The sequence below is a fragment of the Scophthalmus maximus genome, chromosome 17 (genome assembly GCF_022379125.1).
Source record: "Scophthalmus maximus strain ysfricsl-2021 chromosome 17, ASM2237912v1, whole genome shotgun sequence".
In the NCBI taxonomy this organism is placed as follows: domain Eukaryota; kingdom Metazoa; phylum Chordata; class Actinopteri; order Pleuronectiformes; family Scophthalmidae; genus Scophthalmus; species Scophthalmus maximus.
This window is the reverse complement of record NC_061531.1, coordinates 10,959,123-10,977,319: the sequence shown is the minus strand read 5'-3', so window position 1 is coordinate 10,977,319 and position 18,197 is coordinate 10,959,123. Positions and strand designations below refer to the sequence as shown.

The following is an 18,197-nucleotide window of genomic DNA, read 5'->3' as shown; positions in this document are numbered from 1 at the left end:
TGTTGTGTCCTCTGGGTGAAGTGACAGCAGACACATTACATAATGCAACAGTGACCATTGTCTAACTTTGTTTGAGGATGAGAGTGGATACACAAGGTGCGCTGCTCTTTGTAAACAAGACATTGTGGGGTGTGCAGTTACTGTCACATTTAGATGTAGTCCATGTGATCATGATACAATGGACAAGTTTTCCTGGCCGCACACACACACACACACACACACACACACACACACACACACACACACACACACACACACACACACACTCTCTCAACCATGCAAACATGCACACATTCAACAGGGGCTAGTTGTAGCAGCTGCAGTGTGTCTAGTCCTGTAGTTATATATGCATTAGTTTCTGAGGGGGTTGAAAGGATGACTTTGCCTGTGGGAAGGAATGGCAGCAGTGGATCAAGAACAGGTGTGCTGGATGCCCTCTGTTGCAGAGGCAAAGATTCGCTTCAATCGGGGGGGGGGGGGGTGTGTGTGTGTGTGTGTGTGTGTGTGTGTGTGTGTGTGTGTGTGTGTGTGTGTGTGTGTTTGTCAACTTTGTTCGTTGTCTGTTCACGTCCTTCAACACGTGTCCGTGTTCTTCATGTCAACCTTGAACTGCGCATTTGCTTACTGAAGTATGTTAAGCCATCTGTGTTTCTGTCGCTGTTTTTGTCCACGAGGACTAGTTTCACAATTTCCGTTTTTTTATATTGTTGTATCAGACCATGTTTCCAACATTAACATGGCTCCTTGGAATATGACCTCCAAGATCTTGGGGTTAGGTGCCTTGCTTTAAGACACTTCACCGTGGATGTTGAGGTCAGGCAAAGCGTTGTACGATCACTCCCCCCCACCACATCTTTCTTCCTGCCACTCCAGGGATTCAAACCTTTCAGATACCAAGCCCGCTTCTTTAACCTCTGAGCCACAGCTTCCCCCAAAACAGCTTAGAGGCGAGGCAAATATGGTGACCACTGAAGACAATGAACTTCTCCTCGGGGCTGTATTTGAGAACACAGCTCTCTGGAGTTTCTCCTGCCGGCCCATGTGAGAATACAGCAGGAGGATCTCCGGAGAATTCACACCGAGCAAGTGGGCGTACTGTGCTTCTCTCAGGCAAATATAACGTGATGAGAGGATTCCAATGGCTGGTCCATGTTGCTCTGATTTTGCTCAATTTGTTAGGGAACAATTATTTTCTTATTCTTCACATATAAACCTTAAGAAGTCGATAAGTTCATGAGTTACTCTTTTTTTCCAACTTCCAAGTTCTGGCCTGTTTTGTCCTTTATATTAACAATGGCGTCAGCTTGAAATGTGTCTTTGTCTATTTGTATAAACAGCCATATGCCTTCGTGTCCACATGAATGTTTGTGTGCGCGTGCGTCTCTCCGTGTGTGCATTGTGTTGGCTGATTGATGACTTTTCCGGCTGTGGGCATATTCCCGGCAGTGTTTGATCCACATATCAGAGGAGGTGGAAGTAGGAGAGAGATAACATTCCAGGATGCTATGAGGGAACGTGGGAAGTAGAACAGCTCATAGAGGACATACTCCATTCAAGGACAACAAACGGAAATTACTCATTAAACTAGAGGCCTGATACTAAGTACAAAGAAACCGCAATGGCCTAATGTGTTGAGTCTTCGCTGTTTGAAGAATCCCATGTATAGATAAACTATAAAGTCTCAAAAAAATACTAAATTCACAAAAACTAAAGTGTGACATACAATTGCCTTGTCAAGATGATATGACTTCGATGAAATGTTTCTATATTTTAACACTGGGATTAATGAGTTATGAGACTTAACCATATCACCTCTTAAATGGCTCAAATCTCAGTAGTTCATTCACAATCCGACAGTGATAAAGTTGTTATGTTAATTGCTTGAGGCGTCTTTTTGGTTTGTATTAATTAAGATTATGCTGTAATGCGTCGGACAGTAGTCAACAAGGATGGAAGGCTGACTTCAGATAATTAGGTAAAATAATCTCTTCTAAACGTCTAAAGACACTTGGCCGTTAGACATGTTGCCTGCTCATATCTGTCGCAACTTGTTGTTGATGTTTTCGATGCTGATTGAAAACAGTGATCTTTAGTTTTTAGGCATTCGCAACTGTTGCTAAACTTAGCCTCAATTAAATGAGGCACTATTTGATAAACAGAATATATGTATGTGAGCCCTCACACACACAAACACACGCACTCGACATATGGTGCATATTACCGAGTTGTTTCCCATTCTCTTTCTACTGTAGCTCACAGCAGCTGAAAGAGACAGAGAGGGAGAGATGGAGAACAGTGTGTTCCCCCTGTGGGCATAGCTCAGTTGCAACATGTCTTCATTACTGCAGCAATTGTCTTCTTACTATTTTCATAAGCGCTAGTAATGGTAATGGTGTGCACATTGCAAGAGACGAGGTTACTGTTCTGTTTGCCATTCAGAGGAGTTACGGTATCTATCCATTTCAGTTCGGAATAAACTCTGGGAAAAAGTGCTGAAAAGCATCAGAGTACTGAAAGCAAGTCGGTTCATACAAATATCGGTGATATCTTTCTGAGGGGCTGTCCGGGTCGAGTTGCTAAAGCACGTCTTTTTATTCCTACACACCGACAGACAGACAGCAAAGCAAAAGCAAAAGTTTCTCTTCTCTAACACCTCAGGAGGGAGACCTCTCTCCTCCTCCTCCTCCTCCTCCTCCTCCTCCAGCTTCTCTCTTACACTCACTTTTTTACCTTTCCCACAACCCTTTGATAAAAGTGCAGATAAAAGAGAGTCTGTGCTCATCTCTCTGGCAATCCATCTCTCCTTGAGGTTAGCACCTCCTTTATTATTTACTATTAGATCAGTAGACATACATACACACCACCGCCTTGTTCTGCTAAAGCTGCTTTGTGTGTGTGTGTGTGTGTGCGCGCGCGTGGGGGGTGCACATTCCACATACTGTGTCTTTGCTGATATGTCTATGTGCTTTGTGCCCCATGTGTATGTATCTGTTCTTACCCTTTTGCGCGTGTGTGTGTGTGTGTGTGTGTGTGTGTGTGTGTGTGTGTGTGTGTGTGTGTGTGTGTGTGTGTGTGTGTGTGTGTGTGTGTGTGTGTGTGTGTGTGTGTGTGTGTGTGTGTGTGTGTGTCCTTGGCTGGAGGCGGTGCAGTGTGAGGTTTTTGCTGCTGTCTGAAGTCGTCCAGCCTCAGTGTCATTAGAGGATCTCTTTAATCCAGACTTTGGGAGAAACTTCTGACAGCACGCTGCAAATAGACGGCCCCGCCGCACATGAAGAGCAGCTCGGCTCCTAACAAAACACCAAGTTTAAAGAGGCCCCTGGCCTTTTTTCCTCCTCCCACTCTTCCCTCCCTCCTTCCTTCTTTGCTTTTTTCCCTTGCCCTCTGTTGCTTTAACTTCACCCTAGGGAAACATGCTGCCCTTATCTGAGCAGGAGGACCACCCAGGAAAGATGACTCAGGGATCGGCGTGTCTCTGCGCCTGTGCGTTTGTGTGCATACAACACTCAAATCGCACACTCATTTGACTGAGTGCGGCACTCACATTTGTAGAACTTTTGCTGTTAATATTAATGCATGCCTATACCTGCATGGATCGCTCTGAGCGGTGTGTTTGTTGGTGCTTGTGTGCGCGTGTGCCCTCCCTAATCCTTTGAGCAAAACTGTGGAATGAAAGGCAGAGGCACATTGCTGATGGAGAGGTGAGAGAGGCCTCGGAGCTCTCGACGGTGGGACTGTGCAGCAGAGGTGCACCTCTGCCCCCATCTCTTCATTCTGGCAATGTGTTTTTTTTTCTCCTTCGTATCCCTCTCCCCCTCCTCCTCCTCGTCAGTTCGTTCTCACATCTCTGAACCTTCTCTTCTTTATTTCTATGTTCTAGATATTGTCATATTTCAGACTCCTCTTTCCGCTTTCTCCTTCATGCACTTTCATACACCCTTATTTTTATCCACCCGATCTGTCTCTAAGGAAATCTGATGTCCCCCTCTTCATGGCCCCTTCTCAATGGGCTGATAAAGACCATATCGCCCTTAGCATCTGGAAACACTTTAGCTTGATCCTCTATACATGGTCCGTCACACTCCTTTAGTTTACATACTCAATACTATAGAAACAACCTGCATTTTGTGTTTATGTGTGTGTACCTTCTGACTGTCCTCTTCAGAGTTTTTTTAAGAATTGTTCATATGAGTGTCCCCACTTATATTGACTTATAAATTATTATTTTTTTAAATCACTTTTATGAGCCATATAAATGTGCACATTAATTATCGTTTGAGATGTTAGCCCCCAGACAGGTGTTAAAAGCTGTCTGCAACTCCTTTTTTTTTGTATTATTCATATTTGTGTCTGTCAGAGTCTATTAGAGTCTATCTATTGCTGTGTGCCTGTAAGCCCACCCTTAAATACCAAGGTAATATGACCACCATGTCAGACAGCGATAATGACTAAATATTTCCACAGTCCTTTCTGACTCACCGGGAGCTTTTATTCATCAGCAGAATCATCCCATATATTTCTATTAATGAAGTGACAAGTGCTGAACTTCTTCCCTAAGAGTTGTTTTGAGCACATCAGATACAAGAAACCCACATGAAAGGGGAGTCAGTAGTGAGGCAAAACTAGTCAGCCTCACTTCCCAGAAGACCTGGTCCAGAAATGCTGTGTCACAATACAGTGAATCAGAAGTGGTGGTTTAGAAAGTCACGGTCGGTTTGTCGGCGTCTCTCATCTTCCTCATCAGCTGTGCTGCTGCCTGAAGGAATAGATGTAGATGAAGTTAGAGTAATCACTAGATATTCATGTCTACTAGAATATCCACTGAAGAACAAAAATAAATACTTTTTGTCATACTGTTGTATAATGTTGGTGTGTGCCAAGACCAATTGTTCTATCATTTTCAACCTTTTTAATTTATATTTAATGAAAAAATCAACAACATCAGAAATGTGTCGCAGAACACTCTGTAGCCTGTGGAACATTATCTGCAGGACTGTCTGTTTTTAGAAACGTGATCCAGACAAGGAAAAATATCCGAAAAAAGAAAAGAAGGAAAAACTTCACACCCACATGCCTTTACCACTACAATCTGTAAACTTGTGTAAATGGTGTGGGCTCCACACAAAAAATGCGTTTCTGGTGTTGTTGAGCCTTTGATTCGCCAATAAACAAAATGAAATGATGAAATCTAAGGCAACAGGGTGCACTGGATGGAGTCGTGGGCTGCAATGGGATCGTGACTGCCTGAGAAATAGCCTGATTAATAGGATCAGCATGCCGGAGACCAGCTGCCTTTCATGCTGCAGATCTGAAACTGACCTCACCGTGCTCCCAAATCACGACAGTCTAGTAATATGTGTTGATCGAGAAATCCAACGGTCAGACGCCTCCGTGAGCCACTGCAAGAAAAAGAAAAGTGAACTTACCTGCGTCGGTGGAGTTCAATCTACTGTGGTGTTTGTCAAATGATTATATGTTTAAAAAATTTGAGAACAGAATATATGATTACTGTATCCAACTGACAACCAAGATTTCCTTCCTATTTAGTCAGAAGCTCTCAGAATTGCTACCCTGAAGTTCATCCTAGCCCTGGAGCCGTGTGTGCGTGTGCGCGTGCGTGTGTTTGTGTGTGTGCGTGTGCGCGTGCGTGTGTTTGTGCGTGTGCGCGTGCGTGTGTTTGTGTGTGTGCGCGTGCGTGTGTGTGTGCGTGTGCGTGTGTTTGTGTGTGTGCGTGTGCGTGTGCGTGTGCGTGTGCGTGTGCGTGTGCGTGTGTGTGTGTGTGTGTGTGTGAGAGTGTGTGTTTTGTAGATCAGGCGGTCATGCCTATCACCTGGCCTGGGTCTCCCTAGGCTGTGAGCATCAACAAGCTAACACCTGGCCTGCTCCATCAACTCCACAGAGGAGAAACCACTGCCCCTCACACTTTGTGTGTGCGTGCATGCATGCACATATATCACTTTTCATGCAGACTAATCAAAAACTAAGAGTCCACATGTGCACTCTAAACATCTGGTTCTCTGTCACAGGCAGCAACTGCTCCTTTCTTTCCACTGCTATCACTTACAGGCAGAAAGGGAAAAACAGGCACGCACACAGATACACACTAACAGAGCATTATCTTTCTTTTTTCTCTTTCTTTCATTCTTCTTTCTTGCCTGAATCTTATAAAGCATTTCTTTTTTATTGGCACCCATGGTGGAAATTCAGATAGTGCAACACATATCTTAATTGTTTTGAGCAGCTATGGCTCAGGAGGTATAGAGCGAGCCATCCATCAACCTAATGGTCGGTAGTTTGATCCCCAGCTCCTCCAGTCTGTATGCCGAAAAGTCCTAGTGTCTCGATGACGGAAGCTTCCCACTCATTTTTATCATGACTTTATTATTCGCCCTGTAACACATAAAAAAACTGAACCTCTGTCTTCCTGTAGAAGAGTGTACGACACTTTGCGTCATTTGCACATGACGCTACGCAGAACTGGAGTTGCTTTTTTCTCCCATCGGTCAGCTGACGACACTGAATCTCTCTCCCTTTCCCCAGGCTCTGCAGGAAAAAGTGGAAGGTCTACAAAGGCAACTGCACTGCTCCGAGAGAAGGGTGCTTAGCAAAGAGCTGGAGACGGAAGAGAAGGTAATACAGTCACTCTTTTTTCTCTTTCATGCTCGTCAGGCATGTACAAGAGAGGCAGACTGTCTCTCACTCAGGCTCATTTGCTCCTCACCATTAGCGTTGCATCACTCTCGCTGCCTGACATGAACTCCATTCCCATTTGCTGCCCTCAGCCTTTTCGTCACACTTCTTTTTGCATCTTGCCAGCACATAACCTCTGTATGAAGAATTCTTATTAATTCTGCCATCCGTTTATGGGTTCTCGAATACCTTGACTGACCCCTCTAACATCTCTGCTCCCCATTCACCTGACATTCCTTGCCCCTTACCCTTTAGTTGCCATCCTTACGAAACCTTCAAGGGGGACAAAAAATAGATTCTTAGTCTCCTTTCCTGCCCTCCCCTCATTGCACTACCATCTCTCATTCTCCTGTTCAGAGCCACTGATATGCCCCCTCGCACATTTCCCAAATTCCTTGAGATTTGACTTCAAGAGCCAGCGCCTAGGGCCAGGAATGCCACCACCGCCTGTGTTCAGAGGGAAGCCTGAGTATGCACACACACTCCCCATGGCTCTCCAGAATGCCCTGTAATCAGGCTCTGTTTTGACCTTGACACACACGGAGAAGAAAGCACTAATGACTACACTCGCACAGGAGGCTCTTCTTTGTACGCTGGTATGTACACCAAAGGCATTCATTCCCGTGTCCCCTCTGATCCGCCTACTGACCCTTGTACACACTTCACACACTCGTCACACACCTCAGTGTCTGGCTGTCATAAATCTGTAGGTAAGGGTCACCGGCTTTTAGGAGCTGATGGTCACTGACCCAGTCCCAGAGGCGCTGCACATTGTTTCCTGCAACTTAAAGTCTCAATTATACTCCCTTGCCAACACACACATGGACAGCTGCGGACACCATGTACACGTAATTGTTCTTATTAATAGAGCCTGGACAATATATTGGTTGGCCGATATATCGATAAATATGAGCCTTTAACAGACGTATCAGTGATTTTGTTTGCCTATATTCGCCAATATGGAGTTAATTGCATTCATTGCATTCATGTGTTTGGGAAGTGTTATTCACTGAGTTGAAGGCATAACTTCAGCATGATTAACTGATGAAATGGTTTACAGATTGGCAAAATCCCTTGATATGTTACACTTTTTGCACCCAGCGTAGTGTGCTGCAAATGCAAGGATTCTTAACAGAGACAGTTCCTGCGCGCAGTATTTCTCTCTCACGGTGAAAAGTTAATCTTTTTTGCCTCTCAATGTTCCTCATCAACAACTATGGAAGATCATTTTCATACAGTATGTTATAATCTCCTCCTTTCCTGTGTCGGAATGAAAAGTGACAAAAAGAAAAAAGCTAGTGGGGTTTTTTTAAGATAATTTTCTGCATTTTCCATTTGATTTTCTTTCTGTCTGTAAGTAGTGAAATATGTTTAATGCTCCAGAGTGAGAAGCAATCAAATACACTTACCACTAGATGATGTTGATTCAGTCAAAAGACTGAAAACATTTGCATTTATTAGCTATGCTTTTATTAAACACATTTTAGCACTCAATAACCACCAGCACTTGGGGTGTGCAGTTTAGTCTTGTATGGTTACATTTTTGGAATTTTCATACGAATACCAAAAGGCTTATGATTTAAACCAGGCATTGTGATGAAACAAACAATCAGTAAACAAGAACCTGACTGAGCATTTGGTACTAATTTTTGGTTCTTGACACTTCTTGAGTCTCTGCCACAAACGCATCTCACTTCACTAATTTATGGCAGATTGTGTTGTTGTGCGAACTCGAAGCTAGAACCGCTGCCTGAACAGACAGGACAACCGAGGATGGATCTGGATTTGATGAGATCTGAAGCACACGGTTAAAGTAAGAGCTTTTTTAATTCGGTGAAGCAAGTATCCCTTTGACAAAGTGTGACTTCATTAGAGCAATAAGAGGCAGTGGCAGGGTAGATGTTTAAATTCCCTCACATCTAAAAGCTGTCTCTTGTAGGACGGACAGGCTCTGGGCAATACTTGTCTTGAGTCTTGCCTCTTCCATATTAACATAGCACATAAAAAAATCCATCATAAAATGTCATTGAAAACATCAAATATCATAGAAAACAACAAATACCTACCTAAAGCTATTCAGATTCTGGCATCCAGAGAAGATGCATTTGCAGGACAAAGGTGTAGCTATCTAGCTAGTAAACTGTACTCTGTAATATGTATAGTTCCATGCAATCAAGCCATAGAACTCACATGTTTTTTCAATAATAATCTAAGATGTATAATGTGTTTAGAACACTCGCAGCCAGATAGCATGTGTGTAACCATTGTGTTTGTGGCACTGTGCTGGGCAGGTGAAGGGGGGGGGAAGAAAAATAGTGTGTACACGCAGGTGTGATGTTTACATCGCTGCTGATCGGAGCTGGAGCCGATCAATGCACGTGACCACTGCAGTCATTTGACCTGGGAAAGAATGCATGCCGATTATAACCTTTCACACTGAAGACAAAAGCCAGATGTTGGTTGGTGTTATAGTGTTTTTTTTGTCCACTGTGAGAGGGGCTTGCTTAGGGCCCTCGCAGGCTCCTCCACTCTAAAATGGCGGCTCAGCAGCTCGCTGTGTGGTTCCGTTCTCCTTGAAGAGAGGAGCAGAATGTACAGCTCTCTTTATATAAATATCTAATGACACAGTGGGCATCATGAAATTTTACAAGTTTTACAGATGCATCCTCCTGTAACATGGGAGCTCGGTAAAATAAAATAATAATGTCGGCCGCTGTTTTCAGTATTGATGCAGGAGGAGTCTAACTTAAATTCTGCAGAATCAGTCATTTTCTTGTGTGCTGTTCTTGTTGAGGCACATTACATCAGCAGCTACCAATCCATCTCTCATAACTTCACTAAGATCTGTAGCCACTTCTAATCTCCTGCCTTTTTCCTTTTTTCAGAAGTGGTTTCTTCTATCTTTTTTTTCCCCCACTCACAGAAAAAGCATTTTTGAATTCAAATCGCCCCTTGGTGAACTCTCGGAGTGCCAACTCAGTGGATGCGGAGGCGCAAACTTCTTGAGTGGCGTCATTTTTGATGTGCCCCCTTGTTCCTGACAAGGTTTTTGTCACTTAGGAACAAGGGTGTTTATCAAAAATTTCTTTCCAGCAGCTACTCAGCCCCCAACCGCCCCACGCAAACGTGCACACACACAAACACACCAAAATCATTAGCATACATCAAGCTTCCCGACAATGTGACAAACTTCATTTGAACGTTGAAAGTGTTGAGGGCTTGTTCCTTTCTGCTGGCAGCTGTCAAAAACCACACCAAGTGACAGTTCCAAACGCAAGGGAAAGTCAAAACCACAATCTAAAGACTATATATAGATGAAATGTTATCACTTTAAGATGACTGGGAGGGAAAACGACTGCAGCTCCTTGCAGTCTTCAAAACTAGAGAATCATGCTTCATCAGGAACAAAAAAAATCTCATTTCAAAAAGAGGTGTGGAGATGAAACCAGATTTTTTTTTTTCCTCCAGAAAGTCAAAGTCCCTTTTGATTGCTTTGAAAAATAGCGGCTCACTTTTCTTCCGTGTGTTTCCCTTCCCCTCTTTTCTTTCCTACTCACTCTCATCTGGTGTCCGTCAATGACCAGAACCTCATGGAAGGCTTGATCAGCGGTACTGTTCAAAGGCATCCAACATCTGTCCTAATAGTGAGGAGGCTTATTATCCCCAGATGCCATCACATGCCTTCCTGCCACCTGTCAGAGAAACAAACATGCCTTTGCTGTAAAGAGATGTTGAAAAGAAGAATGTGTTATTTGCAAGGAGAAAAATGGAGATTTGAGAGGAGGGACCTTGGAGGAGACCAGAGGATGCAAAGCGAAGGAACGATGTCTCTCAGGGAACAAGTCAGACATCTTCGGGGAGTTTGAGAGACGCTCCTGTGTTGAATTTCAACACCACTGAGACAAAGTAGTCAGAATTTCATAATTGGTTCTTTACCTTGTCCTTGTCTGCTTTTTTTCTGTCTCTTAGGCTAACGTATGTTTCCCCAACGGAAGTGTTGTTACAGTAAAACGCTGCTGCTTCCACCCACGCACATTGCATAGTAAACCATGGCTAAGGAATTGCTGCAAACTGCGTTGGTCTACTACTTTACAGCAAGAGCTGAGATCTGTAACATGCCTTACGGTTAAAGGTATATATATGCATATGTGCACTATATGCAGCATATACCGTATATGATACACTAATACAAAAGTAACGCTTATTTTACTAAAACAATACAACAATGGAAACAGAAATAATAAGGGATATTTTATTATACTGTCCCGTCAGCAGCCACAAAGTCGTTAGGACAGATGCCAGCTACACAACCTTATTGTGTCACACCAGTATTTCCCTTCTAGCTCAGGCTTCGCTCAGTGCTGTTATAAAAGCACACATCCATGGCTTGTCCAGTTTGATCAGCCTTGCAATTGAATGTACAGTATCCAGTCGCCCCCGTCGCTCTCTGCGAGTCCCGGCGAATACGCCGTCGTAGCCGTGCCCATTCTAATGTATGGGAAGGAAAATGGAGACAGCATTGCCACAGAGGAGCTTGTAATTTAGGCAGAGCGGATCTCTCATTGCTGCGGTGACTGCACCATACATGAACCAAGAATGCAAAACTAAGGAGCTTGGCTTTTGAAGAATCTAAGACTTATATTCAGAGTGGTTGGTAAGGGATGTGTTTATTCAACCATTGTTTATTGCTTTGGTCTGAGGTAGTGGAGTGTGTTTTGTCTTGGCTAGCCATTTTGTTATGACTACAAAAGCTGCTATAGATAGAGATAGACATTTCGAAAATCTGCAGTCCCGTAGCTTCAGCTCATTTTTTTTTTTAACTCCTGAACATTGGAAATTAAAGCTCCTGAAAACATTTTCTTGCCACTTGTTTGAAAAAGTCCCTCTCAAATTATCCCTGACTTCATTCTCACACAGCGAGAAAAAGACATGTCTCCGTAAACCAGTGGACTGTCTGTGCTGTTGGCCTGACACTTTAAAAACGAACAGTGCAGACGGAGCCTGGAAAAATTGGCAAAGTTGTGGCGGAGTAATTTACTGCACACTGTGCATAGTGAGCCGCTTCGCATTGGGATCATTTATACCGGGGCTTGGCTTTGAAGTGCGTCCCAATCCCTTTCATTGTGCCCAGGAAGATTAATTAGGCCGATCCAGAACAATCAGTAAAAATCCACAACAGGAAAATTATTTCAAGAAAACCTGTCTTCCCCCCCTCGCCTCAACCGCGGTCCTGTCACTCGAACGACGGGACTGACGAGAGGTGGGGAGCGTCCGGATATTTTTTTAATGTTAGCTGGACTTCTGTCAAACACATTACAGTCGGTTAAAATGCTCAGACCCTCCCCTGGTTACACCTCGAAATATGAGGGTGTAAACTGTTGCTCTCCACTTCCCCGGGTGATTCCTCGAGGTCTGTTAAACTATTCTTCAAACTCAGAATTAATTGAGTCTGTAATTTTTATCAAAATACGAAACATGTATTTGCAGTACTGTAAAACCTGTGTGTGTGTGTGTGTGTGTGTGTGTGTGTGTGTGTGTGTGTGTGTGTGTGTGTGTGTGTGTGTGTGTGTGTGTGTGTGTGTGTGTGTGTGTGTGTGTGTGTGTGTGTGTGTGTGTGTGTGTGTGTGTGTGTGTGTGTGTGTGTGTGTGTGTGTGTGTGTGTGGTCTAAGTTTCATCCATGTGGTGGGGACCTTAATCTGTGAACATAGTAACATTATGAGGACTAAAAGTAAGTCCCCATAAGGTCCTGGGGGTGATGACTGCACCGCCAAATGTTATGGTGAAGTCATGTTTTAAGCATTTGTTAGTTAAGCAGTAGTTTTAGTTAAGGTTATAGCAACGTTAACACAGTCAATGAATTAAAGGCAATGTAATGTCCTCTGTAGTCATGGAGACAGGCCTGTGTGTGTGTGTGTGTGTGTGTGTGTGTGTGTGTGTGCGCGCCTGCCTTCGCATCCCTTCATGTGTGGTTGTGGGTGAAAGGGGGGGCTGTGCTAACCAAATCCTTTTCAACTTCTATAATCAGACTCTGGTTTAGTGGAGTTGTAATTTAGCCCCAGACAGACTTCCTCCAGTCCTCCCCGGTGGAGCTAGCGAGCTAGCGAGCCGTTGAGCTGCTGCTGTGTTTGATGTGTCCTGCCCTCCACCGCGGCCCTGTCCTCTTCTAAACCCAGCTGTGTCAGGCCCATAAACGCATTGTGTCAGATCTGGCTGTAGTCATTAGCAGCCAGTAGGGGGTGTTGTGCAGAAAGAGTCACCACCGGCCTGCGAACCCCCTGTGGAGATGTGAAGGAGCTGCGAAGAGTGAGGGAATACTCTGAGCCATGAATAAAGAGGGGAAACCCACTGTGTGTGTGCGTGTGCGTGTGCGTGTGTGCACGCACATGTGAGTGTATATGTAAATTTGAGGAAGAAGAGACACTTATTCAGCAACAGTATCAACAGATTACTGATTGATATATTGAAGCAACTAATTGAATCGATTAGTATTGTTACTTTGCTTGAAAATGTGTATCTGTTTGTATACGTGCATGGACGATACAGATGTGTGATCTGGATTTTATTCATTTGGTGTGGTTAGTTGTTCTTCTAAGTTGGTAGTCGTCCGTCTTGTCTCCTCAGTTGACTGTGGTGCGTCAGGAGTACGAGGAGCAGATCAAGGGTTTGATGCCGGCCGAGCTCCAACAAGAACTGGAGGACACCATCACCTCCCTCAAGGCTCAGGTGAGAACTTACTGTTTGCCAGATGCAAAATCAGATACAGGCAGGACAAGAGGAAACATGCAGGACTCATTCAGTCCAGAGAAAATATTAGATATTCTTCCTTACCTCCATTCACCAATGCCATATTGAATATGTCGTCTGTATTTTTAACATACTTCGCAGTTCTTCACCTTGACCTGGGTTCACACAAACACACTGTATGCCGCATACACCACATGCACATGCACTTTGATTTAAGTTATGTATGATAAAACCAGCCCTCTTGCACTCAATTCCCTTTGTGTGTGAGCGCTCTCAACCGAAACAACCAGTTCTGATTTCATAAAAATGAACCTTCAGAAGAGAGAAAACTGCGATGAATGATGTGGTCATGAGTGTTTCTACCTTCATTACTGCCAGGTTGCACTTGTCCTACAGAAGTAAATCCCTGCTTGCTCTAGGACGACTGCTTAGTATCAGAGCAGAGTCGAGCAGAAAATAGAAAATTAATTCAGAACATCATTTTAACTACAGCGTCTCAATATATTGGACAGTGCAGTTTAGGCAGATTGCCAAAGTAAGACTTTGTGGCCATGTCGAGCGCGAAGACTTGTTTGCCTTTCACTTCCCCCTGCTATTAATCAACCAAACCGGCGGAAACATAACCCGAACACTCTGTATCAGTATCCATGTCAGAGTTATTTGTTTGGAGACTAAAGATATCTTAAGTATTGGTTTGGTGTAACACTCGATCACAGACGTTGCCTTTTTGCCTCCCTGCCAGACGTCTTTATAAACCTTCCTCTCTACTCGTCTCTCCATTAGATCACTAAATCACCCCTGGTGAAACCACATTCCTACAACCAGGTTGTCCCCCTGAGCCATATTTCTTTCTTCATGGGACCCAGTTTGACAGTGGATTTTCAATAAAGGCCTTTCATTTTCTAAGCATTTATATTGTAAACAAACAAGGGTTTTCTATTTAGACGCTAAGCTCTAGCACTACAACCTCTTTATTTCTTCTTTTCTTTTTTAATGGGCTCATCATAAACCCCTGCCTTGTTCAAATAGGTCTACTAAGATTCCGTTTCAGTGCACAGACCACAGGTCTGTGACCACAATATATTTATAAGATATAATTCATAACCAGAGTGGTCTCTCTTCTCATTGACAATGTCTTGGGTTCTGCACATGAAAGTGCATTATTTTTTAACATAGAAGGGAAAAGGTGGGAGAGTTTCTTGTGTCTCTGGAGGCATCCGACCACATTTCGCTGGGGTTTTGCGTATACTCCACCACTGTGAAGTGCCAAATGAAATGCTAGACCTTTCCTGAGGTCTCCCCCCACAGAAAGGAATGTACCCTCGGCTGCAGTACGGTAGTCCCAGAACAATGCAGATTCTTTTGGAGCCGTGATTATTCTGCCAGGCTGTAGATGCTGCGTAAATGTAGATGGGGTTTATTTTCACTTCAGCCAAAGACACTTCATAAATAAACTCATGCCTTGTAGCAAAAAAAAAAAAGATTTAAAAAAAAGAGCGATGCAGCGTCCTAACCTCATCTAACCAGCTCATAATCTCCCCTCTGTCCCTATGAGCCTTAACCCCTCTGCCCTAATCTCCTGACCCCCAACCCCTGTTGTCCTGACCCCTGGACTCAACAACCAAGCCTTTCTTCCACCTTCCTCTACTTAGCGAAAACCCCCCTGCACCCAAAAGCATAATTCACCTAAAGCCATCACTCCTTCTCCACTTCCCACTTCTGTATCTCCGGTGTACTGGTCTCATACTTCCTTCCTTCTGATTACAGAAGTGATCAAAGTCATAACATTTTGAAATTAACCCATTTTTAAGATTACTCCAAACGTTTGCATCTGTCTGTGTTGCAGGTCAACTTCCTACAGAAGAGAGCGTCTTTGCTACAGGAAGACCTGGATGCCTGCCGCACTAGGAGGTTAGCATGGTTGTTTAGATTATATAGAAATGTGTGTGTATACATGCCTGAAAATAGTTCTTGTGGCAATTGTACTTCTGTACAGTGCATATATGTGAATAATTCGAGTGCGACCATCCAAAATTAGTAACAGGCTTATAATTTACTGTGTTACACACTTGTTATGGTGCACTTACATCAATGGAGTCTGACTGTGACAGCTTCCAGTGCTGACGGGTTTGGTTTGCCTCATTTTCATCATACTGTAAGAGCCATTTATGTATGTGCACGTTCTCAAGCATCTGTACATATTCAGCGATAAGAGGCTCAGTCAAATGATGCTGTCGCTCACATCTCTGCGAGCATCTCTCAAGGCTGTCAGTCTCACACGTCACATTAATAACCAGTAATTTCACAGCGCGCCTTTGAGCGACTGCGACTCTAAAAGGAGCAGTCAATCAGACAGTCGGTTTAGATTAGTTTCCTTTATAATCTGCGCACAAGCGTGTTGGTTAAATGGTTTAAAACCCGAATAACTAAACGCTTTCCAAACAGGTGACGATGGAGGAACCACAGCCTCACCCCGCGCCGGGACATGGAGGAGGAGACGTCCAATCAGGTGTGAGCATTAAGTGATTTACACGCCTGTCATGCCAGTGGACCAGTCACCTTTTAGTGCCGTGTGCTGTCGCCTCACATGGTTTTTATCATGTCAACTATTTATTCATTGTTGGATTTTAATTTTGTATTATTAAAAAAGTAATATTTTTATGTTCTCAACTGTTTACATCGTTATTAATAATGAATAGACAGTTAATATCATTTGCCATATTCACACCGAGGTGCATTATTTTAATAAAAGACTTTTCAAAGACGTCATTTTCTGTTGTCATGCGGTTTGTTTTCTTTTTCATTTTTGTGCACGTTCTCATCTTCCTAAATTACCACATAATTAATCCCTTGATAAGGGAACTCGTGTCGTTGCCTTGTTTTTTGTTCGACCACCTCATGCCTGTCGACCACGATTAGCCGTGTAACTTCACACTAAAGTCAAAGACCTTGAATTCCCCATCACCCCATCAGTGTTTAGCATCGCCTTTCTGCTCGGGCCCTCATTTGAACTGTAAATAGTAGTTGGGGGTTTGTGGTTGGTTCAGATAAAGAGCGCTGCGAGGAGATTGTTTGAACCTCTGGCCAAACACTACAGTCCTTGGCCTCGCTTTTCCTGCCTCTGCCACCACTTTGTGTTTTACCAACGGCTCCACTCAAACCCAAGCTGAATCAATCAGACACCGGAGTTCATGAATTGGCCACCGCTCACTCAGTTTATTAGGAACATTTAGCTAAAAGCCAATGTCGTTGAATGGAAAAGTTGACTCCTGTCTTCGTGGCTGTTTCATTGTTCAGTGTTTGTTGTTCTGTCTTTGTGTTAAAGAGGTGCTGAGTTTGATCATTCTGGAGGAGTCAGTCCGTGATGCTGTTGAACTGCATTCGATATGTTTCTAGGTGTTTCAATTATTTTTTTTCTTGCCGTTTCAAATCAAGACAAACAAGACACAACTCCGTGTAAACTGCGATTCAGTTCAAAAGAACCACAAAAAAAAAGCATTTGCACCAGTTTTTTCAATAAAACCTGGACTGAAGCTGCACATCTTCCTGAAACCTTTCCGGAGGGGGCTGCATGCACCCCTTGTTGAAATGACCTGAAAATGTCAAGATTGAGCCCATGTGAGAATGCAGCAGGGAAACCTCCGGAAGATTCACGGCAAGCGAGTAGGAGACTCTACCCAGGCGCCACTCCTCGCCTGAATGTTCCGGAAATGTTCCTGCTGTTGTGAACTCTGACCACCCAGAGCAGTTTATAGTCACCGTCACCCATTCACACAGCGCTGCTGTTGACCGTGCTTTTCCTGTCACATTCGTGCACTGCCGGAATTAAGGGTTAAGAGTTTTGCCCACGGACAGTTCGTCATGCGCACTGCGGGGGAGCGAGTGAGTGGACAATCGTCTCTACCTCCTGAGCCGCAGTCGCCCGTTTCATGTCTTAAAACAGCGAGTGTGTCTCTGCGGTTCCTCCAGGAGTGATGAAGCTTTGTGATGATTATAGCTTTCGGTGGACCAAGGAAGGGATTGGTAATGAGTCGCCATCCACTGGTGTTTGTGTCTCCGGTGGTTGAGGAGTGCAAGAGGTTGGAATACTGATCATTTCAAGAGACCCCAGTTTTTGTCCTGGAAAACAGTTTGGAGCTGATTATAAAATTCAAAAAAACTCTGATTTCATTTCAAAGAGGTCCCTACTCTTACTTGCACTTCCTTTTCTTTTTTCATTCTTATTTTACACCCGCAGATCGTGCACTTCCATTTGTTCCCATTGTCCGTGACCTGCTTTGCTGTCTCCAAAGGAAACACTACACCCCTCTCTGTATTTATTTGATGTGCTGATTCTGCTGCCCGGGCAGCGAGAGAGAGAGAGAGAGAGAGAGAGAGACGAAAGGAGAGAGCGCTGTCGGACCGACATCTGAGAAACAGGAATTTTGTCTTTCAGCAAAAAGCCTTGGTAGAGTCTGTTGTTTCTGGAGAGAGTGCGCAGAGGATTCATTCAAACTATTGCAACATAGCATTATACGTGAATTCTTTTATGCCTGTACTGTATGTGTGATTCTTGTGTCGGCAGTGGCCCCAGTGTGATCCAAACAAACTAGAACATGCAGCTTCATCCGACCATGTCTGAAGACAAGTCTTTAACCCGTCATAGCCTCGTCCTCAGCGCCTCCCACCGCCTCCCTGGCCCGTCTCCAACAGGTCCGTGTCTTTTGCATGTCTTAGTCTTGACAGTGAGTTGTACAAACGGGGATCGAGTCCAGTGTTACTGCAA

General features: G+C 44.0%; 1 protein-coding gene across 8 annotated transcripts in view; it reads left to right on the top strand.

The window, feature by feature from the left end:
* cep112 (centrosomal protein 112) overlaps positions 1-16,201 on the top strand; it is an 88,438-nt gene extending 72,237 nt beyond the window's left edge. For 6 of the 8 annotated variants that reach the window (XM_047327980.1, XM_047327979.1, XM_047327978.1 and 3 more), the window contains 6 exons: positions 6,538-6,627; positions 10,272-10,331; positions 10,657-10,819; positions 13,310-13,411; positions 15,279-15,343; positions 15,878-16,201. In XM_047327980.1, coding sequence (XP_047183936.1) covers positions 6,538-6,627; positions 10,272-10,331; positions 10,657-10,819; positions 13,310-13,411; positions 15,279-15,340 — 477 coding nt within the window. In that variant the 3' untranslated portion in view covers positions 15,341-15,343; positions 15,878-16,201. Of the gene's footprint in view, positions 1-6,537; positions 6,628-10,271; positions 10,332-10,446; positions 10,820-13,309; positions 13,412-15,278; positions 15,344-15,877 lie in introns of those variants that run through there. The other 2 variants (XM_035614358.2, XM_047327981.1) reach the window with 2 other exon arrangements.
* The last annotated feature ends 1,996 nt before the right edge of the window (positions 16,202-18,197 follow it).